The sequence below is a fragment of the Erpetoichthys calabaricus genome, chromosome 5, assembly GCF_900747795.2.
Source record: "Erpetoichthys calabaricus chromosome 5, fErpCal1.3, whole genome shotgun sequence".
Classification (NCBI taxonomy): Eukaryota; Metazoa; Chordata; class Cladistia; order Polypteriformes; family Polypteridae; genus Erpetoichthys; species Erpetoichthys calabaricus.
In genome coordinates, this window is record NC_041398.2 from 20345511 (window position 1) to 20363854 (window position 18344).

At 43.7% G+C, this 18344-nt stretch overlaps 1 protein-coding gene across 1 annotated transcript; it reads right to left on the bottom strand.

Moving 5' to 3' along the window:
• Positions 1-847: 847 nt before the first annotated feature.
• On the bottom strand, positions 848-13584 carry LOC114641674 (gastrula zinc finger protein XlCGF26.1-like). The gene is made up of 2 exons (XM_028790694.2): positions 13000-13584; positions 848-3120 (listed from the first exon to the last, which is right to left on the bottom strand). The coding sequence occupies exons 1-2, from the start codon at positions 13412-13414 to the stop codon at positions 1544-1546; spliced, it is 1992 nt and encodes a 663-aa protein (XP_028646527.1). The 5' UTR covers positions 13415-13584; the 3' UTR covers positions 848-1543.
• Positions 13585-18344: the final 4760 nt, after the last annotated feature.

Genomic DNA, 18344 nt, shown 5'->3' on the forward strand with positions numbered 1-18344 from the left:
CTGCCGATACACCGCTACAAGTTTAAAATTTTCTTACAAATAGTGAAATTACGCCACACATGGCAACATTCGCGCCCCCTTTTTTTGTTACGCCCCACAGTTTGAGAACCGCTGGAATATGATCTCATTTTCCGGTCATCTTCCGGTTCTGATGATGTCACTTCCTGTCCTGGCCTTTAAAGCCGCTATATTCTCACTTTCTAATCAGTTCTGTTCTGGGCTCAAACCTGAATACAACTCCTCAAAAAACAACCCTTTTTGCTGTGAGGGCACAATATATGGGTGGCTGCGACCAAACCGTTTTGATGGCTTTGTGTTATTAAGAGTTTTTAGCCGACATAAAGAGAAGACTGTTTGGTCGTTTCGGTTTTGCACCATCTGCAGTGTTTTAAAAGCTGTGGTATATTTCAATACTTTCTCCGCCTTGCTTGACTGTTTCCAGTGTAGTGCCACGTGGTGAAGGGGAGCCTAGCGGTGGCATCTTTATGTGGACCACGGCAACTTATCACTGGAGGCAAGGTTTGACCTATGGAGTAACATTATGGGTGTTCCTATTTGGAGGTAGGGAAAGAGGCGTGTCTCACGAGTGGCTAGTTAAGAAAAACTATTCCCATTGGCTAAAAAAAAAAAACAACAAACAAGTCCCACCCACTGCTTCTCAGCGCCCGTACTCAGATAAATTTGGTGATGACGCTTCACAATAACAGTCCTAAAAAAAAAAAAAAAAAATCACGATTAGAAAATTTTGCAAAACGTATTTTTGAGAAAAGGTTCAGAAAGTGCTTCATGCATTTACGGAACGTGTCGTGTATGCTGAAAATGTAACTTGAGTGTATGGCATGCACCACACAACAGCGCTGCTAAAAGTCATATGACTGCAAAACACTTGCCAAGGGCGCATCGCGTACGCTCAGGATGTGATTAGCGCTTACTAAACGCACTCAAGACGTAACTCGCGTTTACAAAATGGTGGGTGGTTGGCTAGCACACAGACTTTTAGCAGTAATCCAACTCCACATGTGTCTATCTGTGCACAAGGTGGGGAAATTTCCGTCCCTCCTTAAAATAAAATAAAGTTAGCTTGATTACGGAGGACGTGTTGGGTTTTCTTAATTTGAGGTTGAATATTATTTTTTGTTCAACTGGCAAGTCTATGGTCCAATTATTGCTGATTTCTATGAGTAGTCGATTTCACTAAACCTCACTATACCATACCTCCTCCATGTCTTGGGATGGAAACTCTTAGTACACACTGATTTTTGTAAATTAACTGGTATACGTGCAGCAATTTTTGTGCTTTATTGTCCAGTTTACGAAGGTCATTTTGTGGCTAGTTAATTGCTCCCAAACTGCCGGGTAGCACAGGGATCACTAAATTGATTTATAGCCTAGGATTTGTAATGTGCGGTGATGGATCCTTTTGTTCTGCTGACGTATTCCTTGTCTTAGTGTCTTATGCACAAGTATTTATGTTTCATCCGGGTTCAAACATTTTTCACCAGTATGAATTCAGAAGAAGGCTACTGCTGGTGAAGTGTTTGCCTCATTCAGGACTGCAACATGGCTTCCCTTTAGTATGAACTTGTTTATGCCTCTGAAGGGCGCTACCGTGTGAGAATCTTTTGCCACATTCAGCACAGCCATAGGGCTTCTCTCCTGTGTGAATTCTTGTGTGACTCTGAAGCTGGCAACTTTGAAAGAATCTTTTGCCACATTCAGAACAGCTAAAGGGCTTTTCTCCAGTGTGGATTCTTGCGTGTCTTTGGAGACTGCTAACGTCATAAAAATGTTTGCCACATTCAGGACAGCAATGAGGTTTTTCTCCAGTATGGATTCGTGTGTGGCTCTGAAGATGGCTACTGTTACTGAATTTCTTTCCACATTCACCACAGCTATATGGCTTTTCTCCGGTGTGAATTCGTTTATGTTTTTGGAGACTGCTACGGTCATAAAATTGTTTGCCACATTCAGAGCAGCCATGGAGTTTTCCTCTTGTATGAATTCTTATGTGCCTCTGTAGATGACTACTGCCACTAAATTGTTTGCCACATTCGGCACAGCCGTATGACTTCTCTCCTGTGTGAATTCTTAAATGACTCTGAAGATGGCCACTTTGAATGAATCGTTTTCCACATTCAGCACAGCCATAGGGTTTCTCTCCAGTGTGGATTCTTGTATGTCTTTGGAGACTGCAGCTATCAGAAAATCGTTTCCCACATTCAGAGCAGCAATAAGCTTTCTCTCCAGTATGAACTCTCTTGTGACTCTGAACAGCACTACTGTTACTGAATCGTTTGCCACATTCATCACAGCCATACGGCTTTTCCCCAGTGTGGATTCTTGTGTGTATTTGGAGGCTACAATTGAAAGAAAATCGTTTGCCACATACAGAGCAGCAATAAGGCTTCTCTGCAGCATGAACTCTTTTGTGGCTCTGAATAGCACTACTGTTACTGAATCTTTTTCCACATTCAGCGCAGCCGTAAGGCTTTTCTCCAGTGTGGATTCTTGCATGTTTTGAGAGACTGGAACTGCCAGAAAATCGTTTCCCACAATCAGAGCAGCAATAACGTTTTTCTCCAGTATGAATTCTCATGTGCCTCTGAAGATAGCTACTGACAGTGAATTGTTTGCCACATTCTGTACAGACATACAGTTTTTCTCTAGTGTGGATTTTTGAATGTTTTTGGAGGCCGTTACTATCAGAAAATTGCTTTCCACATTCAGAGCAGCAATGAGGTTTTTCTCCAGTATGAATTCTCATGTGCCTCTTTAGACGGCTTCTGAAAGGGAAAAGTTTGCCACAAGTAGAACAGCAATACGGCTTTGGTCTTGAATTAATTGCCTTGAGATCTTTACAGTAAGATTTGTTTTGAACATTTTGCCCACACTCCTGGCCAGCACACAAAGCCTCTTGCTCTGTGTTATGCGCTTGATGTTGGTCAGTATTGATGCCTTCTCTTGCAGGAAGAGATCTGTATTGTAAAGAAGCTGCTATCAGATTCCCTGATCCTCTTGTTGATTTCTTAATCTTCTGCTTCTCCTGCTTGGGTTGCAATTTGAACCGAAGGGATGTCTGAGCAAATGAAGATGCAGAGGAGAGGGCATTCTCTCGCAAATCTGCAAAGACAAAAAAGTTTTAGTTTAATGTTTTAGAATAAATAAAACCTTAAAAAAAATGACAATCGTTTCTGCCTCACCTCTCAGTTCCACTCCTTTGGGTATTCCAAGGAGGACACATACTGTATGAAATCGAGGCTTTTGGCTTGAATAAGCCTGGCCTTCAAAGTGAGGCTCCATCGGTTCCAAGAATGTGAAATGTTTACTCTGAACTCAAGATGGGCTGAGGCAATCCCTGATTATGGGATGCATAAGTAGTCCCAACAACCGATCATCAAGAACATCTATGTGGACACAAAAAGACAATGAGGACAGCGCGGCATTCACAGGAGATTGCCTGTAAGTGTGAAGCTGATGGTGTATTGTGGAACAGCTTGGAAATAGGGAGCAGGAGGGGGTTTTAAACATTTTAATCTGAGACCCCAAAGAAGAAAATCAATACCATAAAGGGACCCAAGAAGAGGATTATTCCCATAATGGCAGCAGAGCAGACAAATTCCAACTGCCATTGTATTATCGTAGTATTTCCCTCTACTACCTTTTACCTGTTCTCTCAAGGGTAAGTGTACTCGTCAAGTTCGTTATCAGGTTGGTCTACTGTTGCTCTTTAAGATGAACACACACATACATAGCTATACACATACACACAGACCACAACAGTGCCTCATGAATGACACACACATGCGGATAAACCTTTAGCACTTTAAACCACACAACAGGGAGGACCCGGGAAGCGAACCTGGGTCTTCTAACTGCGAGGCAGCAGCGCTACCCACTGAGCCACCGTGCCGCTGTTTTAATGATACCTCAGACCTAAATATTACTTTTGGTCTACAGTAATACATTTAAACATACAAAGGCTCAGCATCCTTGACTATAGGCCATTTATCAGCCAAGAATACCTTCTTTACATACCGTTCCCTACTATTGGGTGGAGCTCTCATCCTCGGCCTTAATAAACCTCGCAGCACAGAGCGTATGGCAAATCTCCAGCTGCACCAGGTGCTCAAAGAAATCTAACTCATTATTTCTATCATTGTATAGACATTAAGACAAAGCATAGAAAGTTAAAAGCAGCATGGTATTTATTACAAGAATAATAATAATACCACAGGAACAAATAATAATAGAAAATAGGTACTGATAGGAAAGTCTGAATATATATAGTCTTTAGAAAAAGCTTACGAAAAAAAGTAGAGATGACAAGGATGAATGTCCCAGGACGGCGTTTGATTTAGCAATCGATGTTCATGAAAATGCTGTTAACTGACAATCGGATGAAAACTGGTCACACGTGTCTTTGTTGTTTTCTCTGATGTCGCTGTTTCTCTTCTTCTTCGGATGTTGCTTTCAAAATGAGGCATATTTATTATAAAGTTTCATGCCGTGGTTTCACAACACATAATAGTTGCATGCACCTGATTGGCTGAATTTTGCTCAGATTCTTTAATCTATCTTTTTCCAGATAATAAAGTTTTTTTGATTTTGCCTCATATCCCCCTTTCCCAGGCTGTAAACCCAATTGTTGTCCCAGATGTCCATCCATAAAGTAATCAATAGCCTGAGGCATCAGCTTAGTCTTCCTTTCCCAGGCTGTAATACCAATTTAGCACTATGCTGTGAACAACTGTTATAAAAGTGAGGTGTAAGGGAAGAGGATATGCCCTTTTATTATAATGCCTCCTACATCTGAATTCATCTTGTTGGGACTGAGTAAAATATAATAATAAAATATACAGAATAATTTGAAGAGGCGGCACGGTGGCGCAGTGGGTAGCGCTGCTGCCACGCAGTTGGGTGACCTGGGGACCCGGGTTCGCTTCCCAGGGTCCTCCCTGCGTGGAGTTTGCATGTTGTCTGCGTGGGTTTCCTCCCAAAGTCCAAAGACGTGCAGGTTAGGTGGATTGGCAATTCTAAATTGGCCCTAGTGTGTGCTTGGCGTGTGGGTGTGTTTGTGTGGGTCCTGCGGTGGGTTGGCACCCTGCCTGGGATTGGTTCCTGCCTTGTGCCCTGTGTTGGCTGGGATTGGCTCCAGCAGACCCCCGTGACCCTGTGTTCGGATTCAGCGGGTTGGAAAATGGATGGATGGATAATTTGAAGATTTTATACACCATAACAGACATATAATAAAAAACAATAAAGAAGTTGTTTTTCCCCATTCAAGCTTATTTCTCACATGAACATCGCTAAAAGAAAAACACGGAAACCAAAGATATGGTTAATAAAACAATAATAATTATTTACAAAAGGGAATGGAGTTTTAAAGAGTTGTCACTGCTAGAGCATATGCTTAGTTTAAGCTTTAGTTCAGCTGAGAGAAGGAAGTTCTTCATTATCATGGGTTCAGCACTAGGATATCAGGTCAGGTCAGGCTGGGGAGCGTACACGGGTACAGCGCTGCGCCGCACCCACCACACAACAAAACCCCTCAGGCAAACACACTTTCCAGTCCCACCCCCCTGAAATGACCCTCTGTCTGCCACAGCCAGGTGTTATGTGGACATCCCCTTGGCCTGGTCCTGCCACTCGGGTACTTAACAATGAGGCTCACCCTTGGGTAATCACTCCACATGACAGTAGCTGGGCTGCCAATACTGATGCTCTGTGCAAGAGAGGACAGAGCCGACTATACTTCCTTAGAAGGCTGGCGTCCTTCAACATCTGCAATAAGATGCTGCAGATGTTCTATCAGACGATTGTGGTGAGCACCCTCTTCTACGCGGTGGTGTGCTGGGGAGGCAGCATAAAGAAGAAGGACGCCTCACGCCTGGACAAACTGGTGAGGAAGGCAGGCTCTATTGTAGGCACAGAGCTGGACAGCTTGACATCTGTGGCAGAGTGACGGGCACTGAGCCGACTCCTGTCAATCATGGAGAATCCACTGCATCCACTGAACAGGATCATCTCCAGACAGAGGAGCAGCTTCAGCGACAGACTGCTGTCACCGTCCTGCTCCACTGACAGACTGAGGAGATCATTCCTCCCCCACACTATGCGACTCTTCAATTCCACCTGGGGGGGGGGGGGGGGGGGGATAAACGTTAACATTATACAAAGTTATTCTCTGTTATACCTGCATTGTTATCACTCTTTAATTTAATATTGTTCTTTATCAGTATGCTCCTGCTGCAGTATGTGAATTTCCCCTTGGGATTAATAAGGTATCTATCTATCTATCTATCTATCTATCTATCTATCTATCTATCTATCTAGTGCCGTAAGTGACGCTCCTCACAATGCAGGTCATGTGCCTCATTCAGGACTCTGTGAGCAATACAAAATCAAACCAGCACAACCCATGAATTCTCCAAAGAGACACAGGAGTCCATTCTTCATCTCAGGTCACTGGATAGCATCCATGTCTCACAAATGGGGGGCATAAAGGACTACAAACACTTGAACCTTCATCCTTTTGCAGAGATATCAGGAGCGCCACACACTCCTTACCAGCGAACTGATGACCCCCCATGATCTCCTAATCTGTCTACTGACTTTATAGGGAGAGTCACTGGAGACATGAATGTCACTGCCAAGGTAAGCAAACCTTATCAGTGTGTGTCACGTGCAAAATCTGAATGGGAAAAGCACAGGTATGTTCTCACAGACTTGGGATTGTCTGCAATTTCCCATTCTTTACGGCACCTCACTATTCCTTAAATCAGTCGGTCACTATGGCCGCACAAGTTAGAATTATTTTGAGACTACAGCTGGTTGACCCTTTTAAAGGGTCCTCTGAAGCTGCTTAATTGTGAATTTCCTCTTGGGATTAATAAAGTATCTATCTATCTATCTATCTATCTATCTATCTATCTATCTATCTATCTATCTATCTATCTATCTATCTATCTATCTATCTATCTATCTATCTATCTATCTATCTATCTAACGCGTCTTTCTTTGAGGAATTCTCTGACTTGATGTCAATCTTAATTACGAACTATGACGCACTCTTAATAGTCGGCGACTTTAATTTTCATGTAGATAATCAATGTGACCAGAAAGTAAAAGAATTTATGAACCTCCTGGACTCTTTTGATTTGAGACAGCTCGTTAATCAGCCTACACATAAAGCAGGTCATACGTTAGACTTAGTAATTACTAAAGGACTAAAAGTTGATATAAAGCAGGTCATTGATAATGGTCTATCAGACCATTTTCTTCTACTCTTTAATATAGAAATAATGATAGAAAACACTCATGAGAAGCATATTGTTAAAAAACACTTCTTTGACTCATCAGCAGCTTTAAAACTTTCAAACATTCTAACCAATCAGTCCGTTTATAGTGCCAACTATAATAGCGAGGAGAATGTAAATAGTAAGGTGGAAAGATTTAATACTAAAGTGAGGGCTGCTGTTGACTTAGTTGCACCTGAAAAGACAGTTAAAAAATCTTCTACCATTGTTATACCATGGAGGACCCAAAGAGTGTCTGATTTAAAGAGAACATGCCGTAGAGCTGAGCGTAAATGGAGGAAGACTAAACTAACTATTGACTATGAAATATTAAAAGTTAAAATAACAGAATACAATAACACAGTCCGTCTTGAGAGGCGCTGCTATTTCTCTAAGCTTATAAATAACAATGCTAGTAATCCCAGAGTCTTATTCTCAACAATTGATCGTCTGTTAAACCCAGGTAACTCAAAGGAATGCCTCCTAAGTACTTCCAGTAAAACCTGTGAGGTTATCGCTGTATTTTTCAATCAAAAAATTAATGATATTAGAAATAACATAGTATATCTCCCCAACACTAAGGATCCTCCTAAACCCCAGTACCCCATAATAAACAAATTAAAGTCTTTCACTAGGATAGATTTACCTGATTTACATAAAATAATTTCTCAAATGAAACCCTCCACCTGTGCCCTTGACCCAATACCAACAAATTTTTTCAAAGAAGTATCGGGCGTGCTTATTGATAATGTTCTTGACATAGTAAATTCGTCATTAGATACGGGGGTCTTCCCAGACTGTCTTAAGACTGCGGTAGTTAAACCCCTACTTAAGAAAAATAATCTCGATCCCTCTGCTCTTGAAAATTATAGACCCATCTCTAACCTGCCTTTCTTAAGTAAAATTCTAGAGAAGGCAGTCATTATACAGTTAAATGAGCACCTCAATAAACCTGCTATTCTTGATAAATTTCAGTCAGGTTTTAGAACAAATCACAGCACAGAAACTGCACTCGTTAAAGAAGTAAATGACTTGCGGGTAAATGCAGACAGAGGCCGTCTATCTGTTCTCATCCTCTTAGATCTGAGTGCCGCATTTGACACCATCGATCACAATATTCTTAAGAATCGCCTTAGTCAATGGGTGGGCCTCTCTGGCAGTGTCTTAAATTGGTTTGAATCCTACCTGGCAGGGAGAAAATTCTTTGTTAGTTGTGGTAATTATAACTCAAAGACACATGATATTCTATATGGTGTTCCACAAGGCTCTATCCTGGGTCCGCTGCTCTTCTCCATCTACATGCTTCCATTAGGTCAGATTATCTCAGGGCACAACGTGAGCTACCACAGCTATGCTGATGACACACAGCTGTATTTATCAATAGCACCTGATGACCCCAAATCTCTTGATTCGCTAACACAATGTCTAACTTGTATCTCAGAATGGATGAATAGTAACTTTCTCAAATTAAATAAAGAAAAAAATGAAATCTTAGTGATTGGCAATAATGGATACAATGAGGCTATTAGAAATAAACTGGATGCATTAGGATTAAAAGTCAAATCGGAGGTAAAAAGCTTAGGGGTAACCGTTGATTGTAATCTGAATTTTAAATTGCATATTAATCAGATCACTAGGACAGCATTTTTTCACCTAAGAAACATAGCAAAAGTTAGACCTCATATATCATCGAAAGATGCAGAGAAATTAGTTCATGCATTTGTTTTCAGTCGGCTAGATTACTGTAATGCACTCCTCTCAGGACTACCCAAAAAAGACATCAATCGTTTGCAACTAGTGCAGAATGCAATTGCTAGAATCCTTACCAGGAAAAGAAAATCCAAACACATTTCTCCAATTTTGATGTCACTACACTGGTTACCTGTGTCATTCAGAATTGACTTTAAAATTCTGCTTATGGTTTATAAAGCTTTAAATAATCTCGCCCCGGCTTATATATCGGAATGTCTGACACCCTATATTCCAAATCGTACCCTCAGATCCTCAACTGAGTGTCTCCTTAGAATTCCAAGAGCAAAACTAAAAAGAAGTGGTGAGGCGGGTGGCCTTCTGCTGTTATGCACCTAAAATCTGGAATAGCCTGCCAGTAGGAATTCGCCAGGCTAATACAGTGGAGCACTTTAAAAAACTGCTGAAAACACATTACTTTAACATGGCCTTCTCATAACTTCACCGTAATTTAATCCTGATACTCTGTATATCCAATTCATTATAATAACTATTCATTCAAAATCTGTACTAACCCCTACTCTCTCTTCTGTTTCCTTTTCCGGTGTCCTGTTGGTGGTGGCGTGCGCCACCACCATCTACCCAAAGCACCATGATGTTCCAACAATGATGGATGGATTAAAAGCCAGAAGTCTGTATGACCATCAGCATCAAGTGACTCCGTGAAAAACCCAAACTACAAAGAGGACTATTTCATTTATGTTAGGTAGAATGCCCAAAGGGGACTGGGCGGTCTCGTGGCCTGGAACCCCTACAGATTTTATTTTTTTTCTCCAGCCTTCTGGAGTTTTTTTTTTTGTTTTTTCTGTCCACCCTGGCCATCGGACCTTACTCCTTTCTATGTTAATTAATGTTGTCTTATTTTAATTTCTTATTTTGTCTTTTATTCTTCTTCTCTTCATTATGTAAAGCACTTTGAGCTACTAGCACTATGTGCTATATAAATAAATGTTGTTGTTGTTATTATATAGTGCCTTCTATCTATTATATAGTGCCTTGTACCTATCTATCTATTATATAGTGCCTTCTATCTATTATATAGTGCCTTCTACCTATCTATCTATCTATCTATCTAATTACGTGATGGAATGTTAGCTCGTACAGCGGTTGGCTGACCCCCAGCTGCTTCACGACACCAATGTCTGGCTGCCTGAATCTCGCTTTGCAGATTCTCAGATACAACTTCAGGTAATGATAAGCCAAGCAGTGTATTCTTTTGAACGCATTACATTTTGGGTGTAACTTTGTTATAGCAAAATATATTTGGGAGTTTGGAATGGTTTTGTTTAGTAAAAACCCTGCCACAAGGGATGCACAAACCAGTGTGTTTTTTTTTCATACCGGTCCCAAGCCCAGATAAATGGGGAGGGTTACATCAGGAAGGGCATCCGGTGTCAAATTTTGCCACATCAACATGAAGAAGAAAGAAAGAAAAAGAAGATGATTTTGTTTTTCAGTAGGAAGAAGGGAGGATTGCTCCTTAAGGGAACACTGCACACACCTGGTTGCAGTTCAAGATGAGAAAAAAAAGACGTATTGTAAGATAAATGTAGGAATCCTGCCAGATAATGAAAGTGTTTTCTCAAACTGGTTGAGGAATACAACACATGAAGCACTCGCTGCCTTGGATGACGTGGCGCTTTTGGCGATACTCTTATTTAAACTTTCTGAGTGCTGATCAAATTGTCTGGAGAACAGCACTGGATGATGGGAATTGTAGTCCCAATGTTGGCATTTGCCACAAGGTTTGCAGATAAGATGGGGTGGTGGTGGTGAGGGGGTAAATATACACCTCTCGGTCACTTTATTAGGTACACCTGTTTCACTATTTGTGAACGCAAATGTCTAATCAGCCAATCACATGGCAGCAACTCAATGCATTTCGGCCTGTAGACATCGTCAAGACCACCTGCTGAAGTTCAAACCAATCATCAGAATGGGGAAGAAAGGGAGACAGATTGAAGTGACTCTGAATGTGGAGTGGTTGTTGGGCTGAGTATTTTGGAGACTGCTGATCTACTTGGATTTTCATTGCACAACCATCTCTCGGGTTTACAGAGAGTGGTCTGAGAAAGGGAAAATATAAAGTGAGTAGCAGTCCTCTGGGTGAAAATGCCTTGTTGATGCCAGAGATCAAAGGAGTATGGGCAGACTGGTCTGAGCTGATAGAAATGTAACAGGAACTCAAATAAGCACTCGTCACAAGCGAGGTCTGCAGAAGAGCAGCTCTGAACACACAACACGTCAAATCTTGAAGCATGGGGGCTACAGAAGCAGGAGACCCCAGCCAGGACTCCTGGAGGATAGAAAGACTGAGAGAGAGACAATACCTCCCACGAGAGGACAGCCCCCCTGGTTTGCATCGGGGCCATGGAAACTGGAAAACTCAACCCTGTTGGGGCCTGGAAACTTCCAGAGCCCTGTACAGCAGCACTTCCACCACACCAGGAAGATCATCAGGGAGCACATCCAGGTGCAACATAAAAGAGGGGAGCCAGAGTCGGGAGGTGGAGGGCAGAGCTTGAGAGTGGAGATGTGAAGGCAGCAGAGAAGAGAGAGAAAGAGATAAACAAGGAACTGAGCTTATGGTTGGTGATTTGTGCACGGTGTGCTGAAAAGGAGAAATAATAAAACGTGTGTTTTTGGACTTGTGTGTTTTAGTGGATTACCACACCGGGAGACACTACTGTCAGCTAAGAACAGGCAACTGAGCCTACAATTCCAAAACTGGATAACAAAAGATTGGAAAAACGTTGCCTGGTCTGAAGAGTCTCGATTTCTGCTATGACATGCAGATGGTCAGGTCAACAACATGAACGCTTGGATCCATCTTGCCTTGTATCAACAGTTCAGGCTGCTGCTGCTGGTGGTGTGATGGCGCGGGGGATATTTCCTTGGCACACTTTGGGACCCTCAGTACCAACTGAGCATCGTTTAAATGCCACAGCCTACCCTAAGTATTGTTGCTGACCGTGACCATCCCTTTATTATGGCAGTGTGCTCATCTTCTGATGGCTACTCCCAGCACGATAACGCGCCATGTCACAAAGCTCAGATCATCTTCAACATGACGATGAGTTCACTGGACTCCAATGGCCTCCACAGTCACCAGATCTCAATCCAGTAGAGCAGCTCTGGGATGTGATGGAACGGGAGATTCGCATCATGGATGTGCAGCTGACAAATCTGCATGATGCTGTCATGTCAATATGGAGCAAAATCCATCAGGTGTTTTTCCAGGACCTCGGTGAATCGATACCACCAAGAATTATGGCAGTTCTGAAGGCAAAAGGGGGTCCATCTCAATAGTAGTGAGGTGCCCCTAATAAAGTGATTGTGTTTTAAATATCTTACTGGATCAGTTGCACAGAAATGACTACACGCACAGCCACAGCACCTAGCAAGCACCTTCATTTTGATAAACACGGCTTCTTTGAGCTTCCCCAAACTCTCCTCCTTTCACTTTGCTTCTGCTGACGGCCGTCTTTGGCATAAACCAGCATGCCCCCCATTTCTCTGTGCGATTGCGATGTCCCAACTCAGAACGGCCTTATTAACGACAAACATCAAAAAATAAAACACAGTTTTGACTAATCCTTTTCTCTACAACGTCACCAGATTTCAACTGGTTTTAAGACTTTGGGGTGCATAGTTTTTCAGTAAATCTTCAAATGTTATTTCGTGGTGGACACCTGCTGTCCTGCCCAATTTCAGCTTTTTAGCTAAATGGTGGATTTGTATTTTTGTTGGCGAGTGAGTGACGGCGGCGCGCTCTTTTTGCTTTCATCCACGCGTTTTCAATTTATCATTTGGTAGGACGGCCACTGTTATCAGTCATGCACTTGACCAGCTGGTCTCCACTCGAATTGAAGTAACCGTTTACCAACACAGCCACAGAAAGGTTTCATAAATGTTCTCGTTTTCGCTTCTCTTAAATTTGAATCGCATTACTTACTTGTTCCCAAACTCCCGGATAAAGGCTGCTGCTCTTCTGCCTCTCTCCCGTTTCCTTCACCGATTTTCTCCTCGCACTCGCGTAACTCCGACTCCGAGTCCTGTTTGATAGCCTGTTGTCCCGTATTAGGGAACTGGGGCTGCAAACCGGAATGGGGCTCGTCCCAAATCTCTTGCTTAACAATATTCTCACTTTCGTGCTTTTGAACTTTAAGGCTGACTGAGAAATCTTCCGCATTCTCGACTTTCACTTCGACGGTCATCTCTTTGGACTCCTCCTCTTTAAAAACTGAAACCGTTTCTTTGCAATCTTCTGACTTGACGTCCAGTTCCTCCGGTGCGCCCCACTCACAGTCCTCTTGTTTAATGTGTGCCAGTCTCTCGTCCATGTCGTCCTCCTCTTTGGCTGAAGTCATTGCTGCGTGTAAAACTCTTCTTTCTCTCTCTTTCCCCCCTTCTCACCCCACCCCACCGAGTGTCTGCTCTTCTCTTCTAAAGGATCCCTTCTCACGTGGATAGCCCTGGCTTGGAGGCCATGGGACACTTAGCCGTCACATGGTCATGTGAACCGAGGAGGAGGATTCCTTGGACCTGTCAAAATAAAAGTGAGAGAAAGACTCCATAAAGTCGTCACAGATAACTTGACCACTTTTGAGGTTTGGTACAAGCACTAAAGGCAACCCAACCTGGAATGCTGTGAGCCCTCCAAAACCTTACTTGATAGAGAGACCAAGCCTAGTGCAGGGAAAGGGAAACAAGTGCAAGCATGCTTATTTTGGACTATTGTATACTATTGTATATTTTTTTTGGGGGGGGGGGGGGGGGTATCAGAGGACATCCTCAGCAGTTGCCCAAAAGCCCTGGGAGTTGGTCGCTATCGGTAACGACACAAGCTGATGATGTTTTCCTCAGCCATCCTCACCAGCAAGCATCATCACCCCCCCTAGCAGGAACATCATCTTTATGAGAGAAGGTGAACAGCCCCATTTACAGTCCAAATCACAGGCAGGCCTACTTCACTCTGCGCAAGACTGGCAGCTCATGGTAGACCTGGGTAAACAACTTAAGATCTTGGTGCACATCGCAATAACACCTCAAAGGCCAGATAGAGTTGTACTGTCAGAGGCTACAAAACAACAAGTAATCATAGCCCTCACTGTGCCCTGGGAGGATCATACATGCAGAAGGAACTCCGAGTCCAGCTCAGGGTGGCAAAGGAGCAGTACAGGAGAAAGCTGGAGCAGAAGTTGCAGAATAACAGCATGAAGGAAGTGTGGGGTGGGATGAAGATCATCAATGGCTGCAGCTCGAAGCGGGGTGCCACCATCGAGAGAGACGTGAAGAGAGCAAACTAAATGAACAACTTTTTTAACAGGTTTGACCACCCTAACCCACTCTCACTCTCACCTCGGAGTATCGCACCCTCCACACATCCTTCTGCTGATACCAGCATAGGAGAGACATCCCCACCCATAATTACAACAGCGCAAGTGAGCAGAGAGCTGAGGAGACTTTGTGCCAGCAAAGCAGCGGGTCCAGATGGAGTATCGCCATGACTGCTGAAGGTCTGTGCGCTGGAGCTGGGGAGTCCTCTACAGCGCATCTTCAACCTGAGCCTGGAACAGGGGAGAGTGCCGAGGCTTTGGAAAACATCTTGCATCACCCCAGTCCCAAAGATATCACGTCCTAGTGAGATGAATGACTTCCAGCCTGTCGCTCTGACGTCACATGTGATGAAGACCATGGAGCGGCTGCTGCTTCACCACCTGAAGCCACAGGTTCAACACGCCCTCGACCCTCTGCAGTTCGCATACCAGGAGAAGGTGGGAGCGGAGGATGCCATCATCTATATGCTACACCGATCCCTCTCCCACTTGGACAGAGGCAGTGGTGCTGTAAGAATTATGGTTCTGGACTTCTCTAGTACCTTCAACACCATCCAACCTCTGCTCCTTAGGGACAAGCTGTCAGAGATGGGAGTAGATTCATACCTGGTTGCATGGATCGTGGACTATCTTACAGACAGACCTCAGTATGTGCATCTCGGGAACTGCATGTCTGACATTGTGGTCAGCAGCACAGGAGCGCCACAGGGGACTGTACTTTCTCCGGTCCTGTTCAGCCTATATACATCGGACTTCCAATACAACTCGGAGTCCTGCCACGTGCAAAAGTTCACTGATGACACTGCTATCGTGGGCTGCATCAGGAATGGGCAGGAGGAGAAGTATAGGAACCTAATCAATGACTTTGTTAAATGGTGCGACTCAAACCACCAGCAAAACCAAGGAGCTGGTGGTGGATTTTAGGAGGACCAGACCCCTCATGGACCCCGTAATCATCAGAGGTGACTGTGTGCAGATGGTGCAGACCTATAAATACCTGGGAGTGCAGCTGGATGATTAACTGGACTGGACTGCCAATACTGATGATCTGTGGTAGAGAGGACAGAGCTGACTATACTTCCTTAGAAGGCTGGCGTCCTTCAACATCTGCAATAAGATGCTGCAGATGTTCTATCAGACGGTTGTGGTGAGTGCCCTCTTCTACGCAGTGGTGTGCTGGGGAGGCAGCATTAAGAAGAAAGATGCCTCACGCCTGGACAAACAGGTGAGGAAGGCAGACTCTATTGTAGGCACAGAGCTGGACAGTTTGACATCCGTGGCACAGTGACGGGCGCTGAGCAGACTCCTGTCAATTATGGAGAATCCACTGCATCCACTGAACAGGATCATCTCCAGACAGAGCAGCAGCTTCAGTGACAGACTGCTGTCACCGTCCTGCTCCACTGACAGACTGAGGAGATCATTCCTCACCCACACTATGCGACTCTTCAATTCCACCCTGGGGGGGTAAACGTTAAGATTATTCAAAGTTATTGTCTGTCTGTATACCTGCATTGTTATCACTCTTTAATTTAATATTATTTTTATCAGTATGCTGCTGCTGGAGTATGTGAATTTCCCCTTGGGATTAATAAAGTATCTGTCTATCTATCTATCTATCTATCTAAAAGAGCAAGAATACGAAAGTACATGGACCTTCTGGAGCGGTGCCAGACACAAGGAGACCGAGTTCATTGCCACCCAGTAGAAGCGGCTTGTAGGGATTTTGTCAGCAGCCCACTCTGTAGGACCATCACTCTGCTAGGTATGCCAGGGGTTGAAAACAGAAGAGCCATCAGAGCCATCGAAGAAAGAGCCTTAAGGTTTCTAAGGTCTTCACAAGTGAGGAAGTGGATAATAACCTCCCAGCAGTAACAGGGACTACTAAAGAGGTACTGAGGGATTGGGAAATTGTAGAGAGAGAAGAGCTGCTCAGATTAAATAAGCTGAAGTCAAACAAATCACCAGGACCAGATCATATTCACCCTCGAGTTCTTAAGGAGGCTAGCGAGTACAGATATGAAGCATTGACGCATACTGTTTGGAAGATACTGCACACTGGAGAGATTCTGATCATCCTGTTACCAAAAGAAAGGATAACCTGGCAGATCCAAGAGACTATAGGCCAGTAAACTTAACGTGCATCACAGGAAAACTAATGGAATTAATTATTAAGGATAAGATTGAGAAACACCTGGCAAAGACAGGAGTTTAACTGAACAGCCAGCAAGGGCTCAGAAGTGGGAGGTCGTGTTTGACTAACATGCTGGAATTCTAAGAAGAGGGCACAAAGGGATTTGATCAAAGTGGAGTAGATGAGATTATTGATCTTGACTTTCAGAAAACATTTGATGAGGTGCCCCACAGCCCTGTGCAGATTCTACAGGTGTACAGTGGAATCCATCCTGACAGGTTGCATCACATCCTGGTACAGCAACTGCTCAGTTCAGGACTGCAGAGCTCTGCAGCATGTGGGGCACACATCTCCCTGCGATCCATGACATCCACACTACACGCTGTCTCGGGAAAGTGAACCGTATCAGGCGGGACCCCAGTCACCCTGCACTGTCACTTTTCACCCTCCTACCATCTTGGAAGTGACTAAAGTCCATTCAGATGCACACCTCCAGGTTCAGGAACAGTTTCTACCCAACTGCAATCAGACTCATGAACAATCAGTAACCCTGTGTCACCTCCACTGCTATCTGCACATAGACTTCTGCCACTGTCTCTATTTATTCCTAGGATTCTGGTTTTATTTATTTACTTATTATATTCATTTATTGTGTGTTTTTTGTCTATGTTCACTGTCTGCGGGGGCACATGCATGCAAGCAAGCATTTCATTGTACATGGCACTTGTACGTGGACACATGACAATAAAGAATTGAAATTGAAATGACATGAGAGGGTGGGTATCAAACTAAAAGAAGTGGCAGTTCAGGGTGTGGTGAGTGCAGAATTGGTTCAGACACATGAAGCAGAGGGTGATGAGGGTGTGAGGAGTCAGAAAAAAGTGAAGGTAAGTGTGGTGTCCAGCAGGGAGCAGTGTTGGGGCCGCTGCTATTTTTAAAATATAGAAATGATTTAGATCCATTATATCATTACAGAAGGACTTGGACAGCATACAGGCTTGGGCAGATTTGTGGCAGATGAAATTTAATGTCAGTAAATGTAAAGAATTACACATAGTAGGGAGAAATACACAATGGGAGCTCTGAAAATCGAGCGGACACCTTATGAGAAAGATTTAGTAGTCCTAGTGGACTCTAAGCCATCGACTTCAACACAGTGTTCAGAAGCCATTAAGAAGGCAAACAGAATGTCAGGTTATATAGCGCCTTGATGTGTGGAGTACAAATCAAAGGAGGTTCTGCTCAAGCTTTATAACACACTGGTGAGGCCTCATCTGGAGTCCTGGGGGCAGTTTGGCAGTTTCTACAAAAAGGACATAGCAGCACAAGAAAAGGTCCAGGGAAGAGCGACTAGGCTGATTCAGAGCTACAGTGGATGAACAAAGAGGAATGACAGTAGGAGCTGAGTCTTAAGGAGATTAAGAGGAGACCTGACTGAAGTGTTTAAATTTATGAAGGGAATTAGTCCAGTGGATCGAGGCGGTGACTTTAAAATGAGTTCATCAAGAACACGGGGGGACACAGTGGGAAACGTGTGAAGGGGAAATTTCACAAAAACATTAGGAAGTTTGTCTTTACACAGAGAACGATAGACACTTGGAATAAGCGACCAGGTAGTGTGGTAGACAGGAGGACTTTAGGGACTTTCAAAACTCGACTTGATGGTTTTGTTTAGCAGAGTTAAGTGGATAGGACTGGCGAGCTTTGTGGGGCTGAATGGCCTGTTCTCGTCTCGATTGTTCTAAAGTTGCGGTGGGTTGGCACCCTGCCCGGGATTGGTTCCTACCTTGTGCCCTGTGTTGGCTGGTATTGGCTCCAGCAGACCGC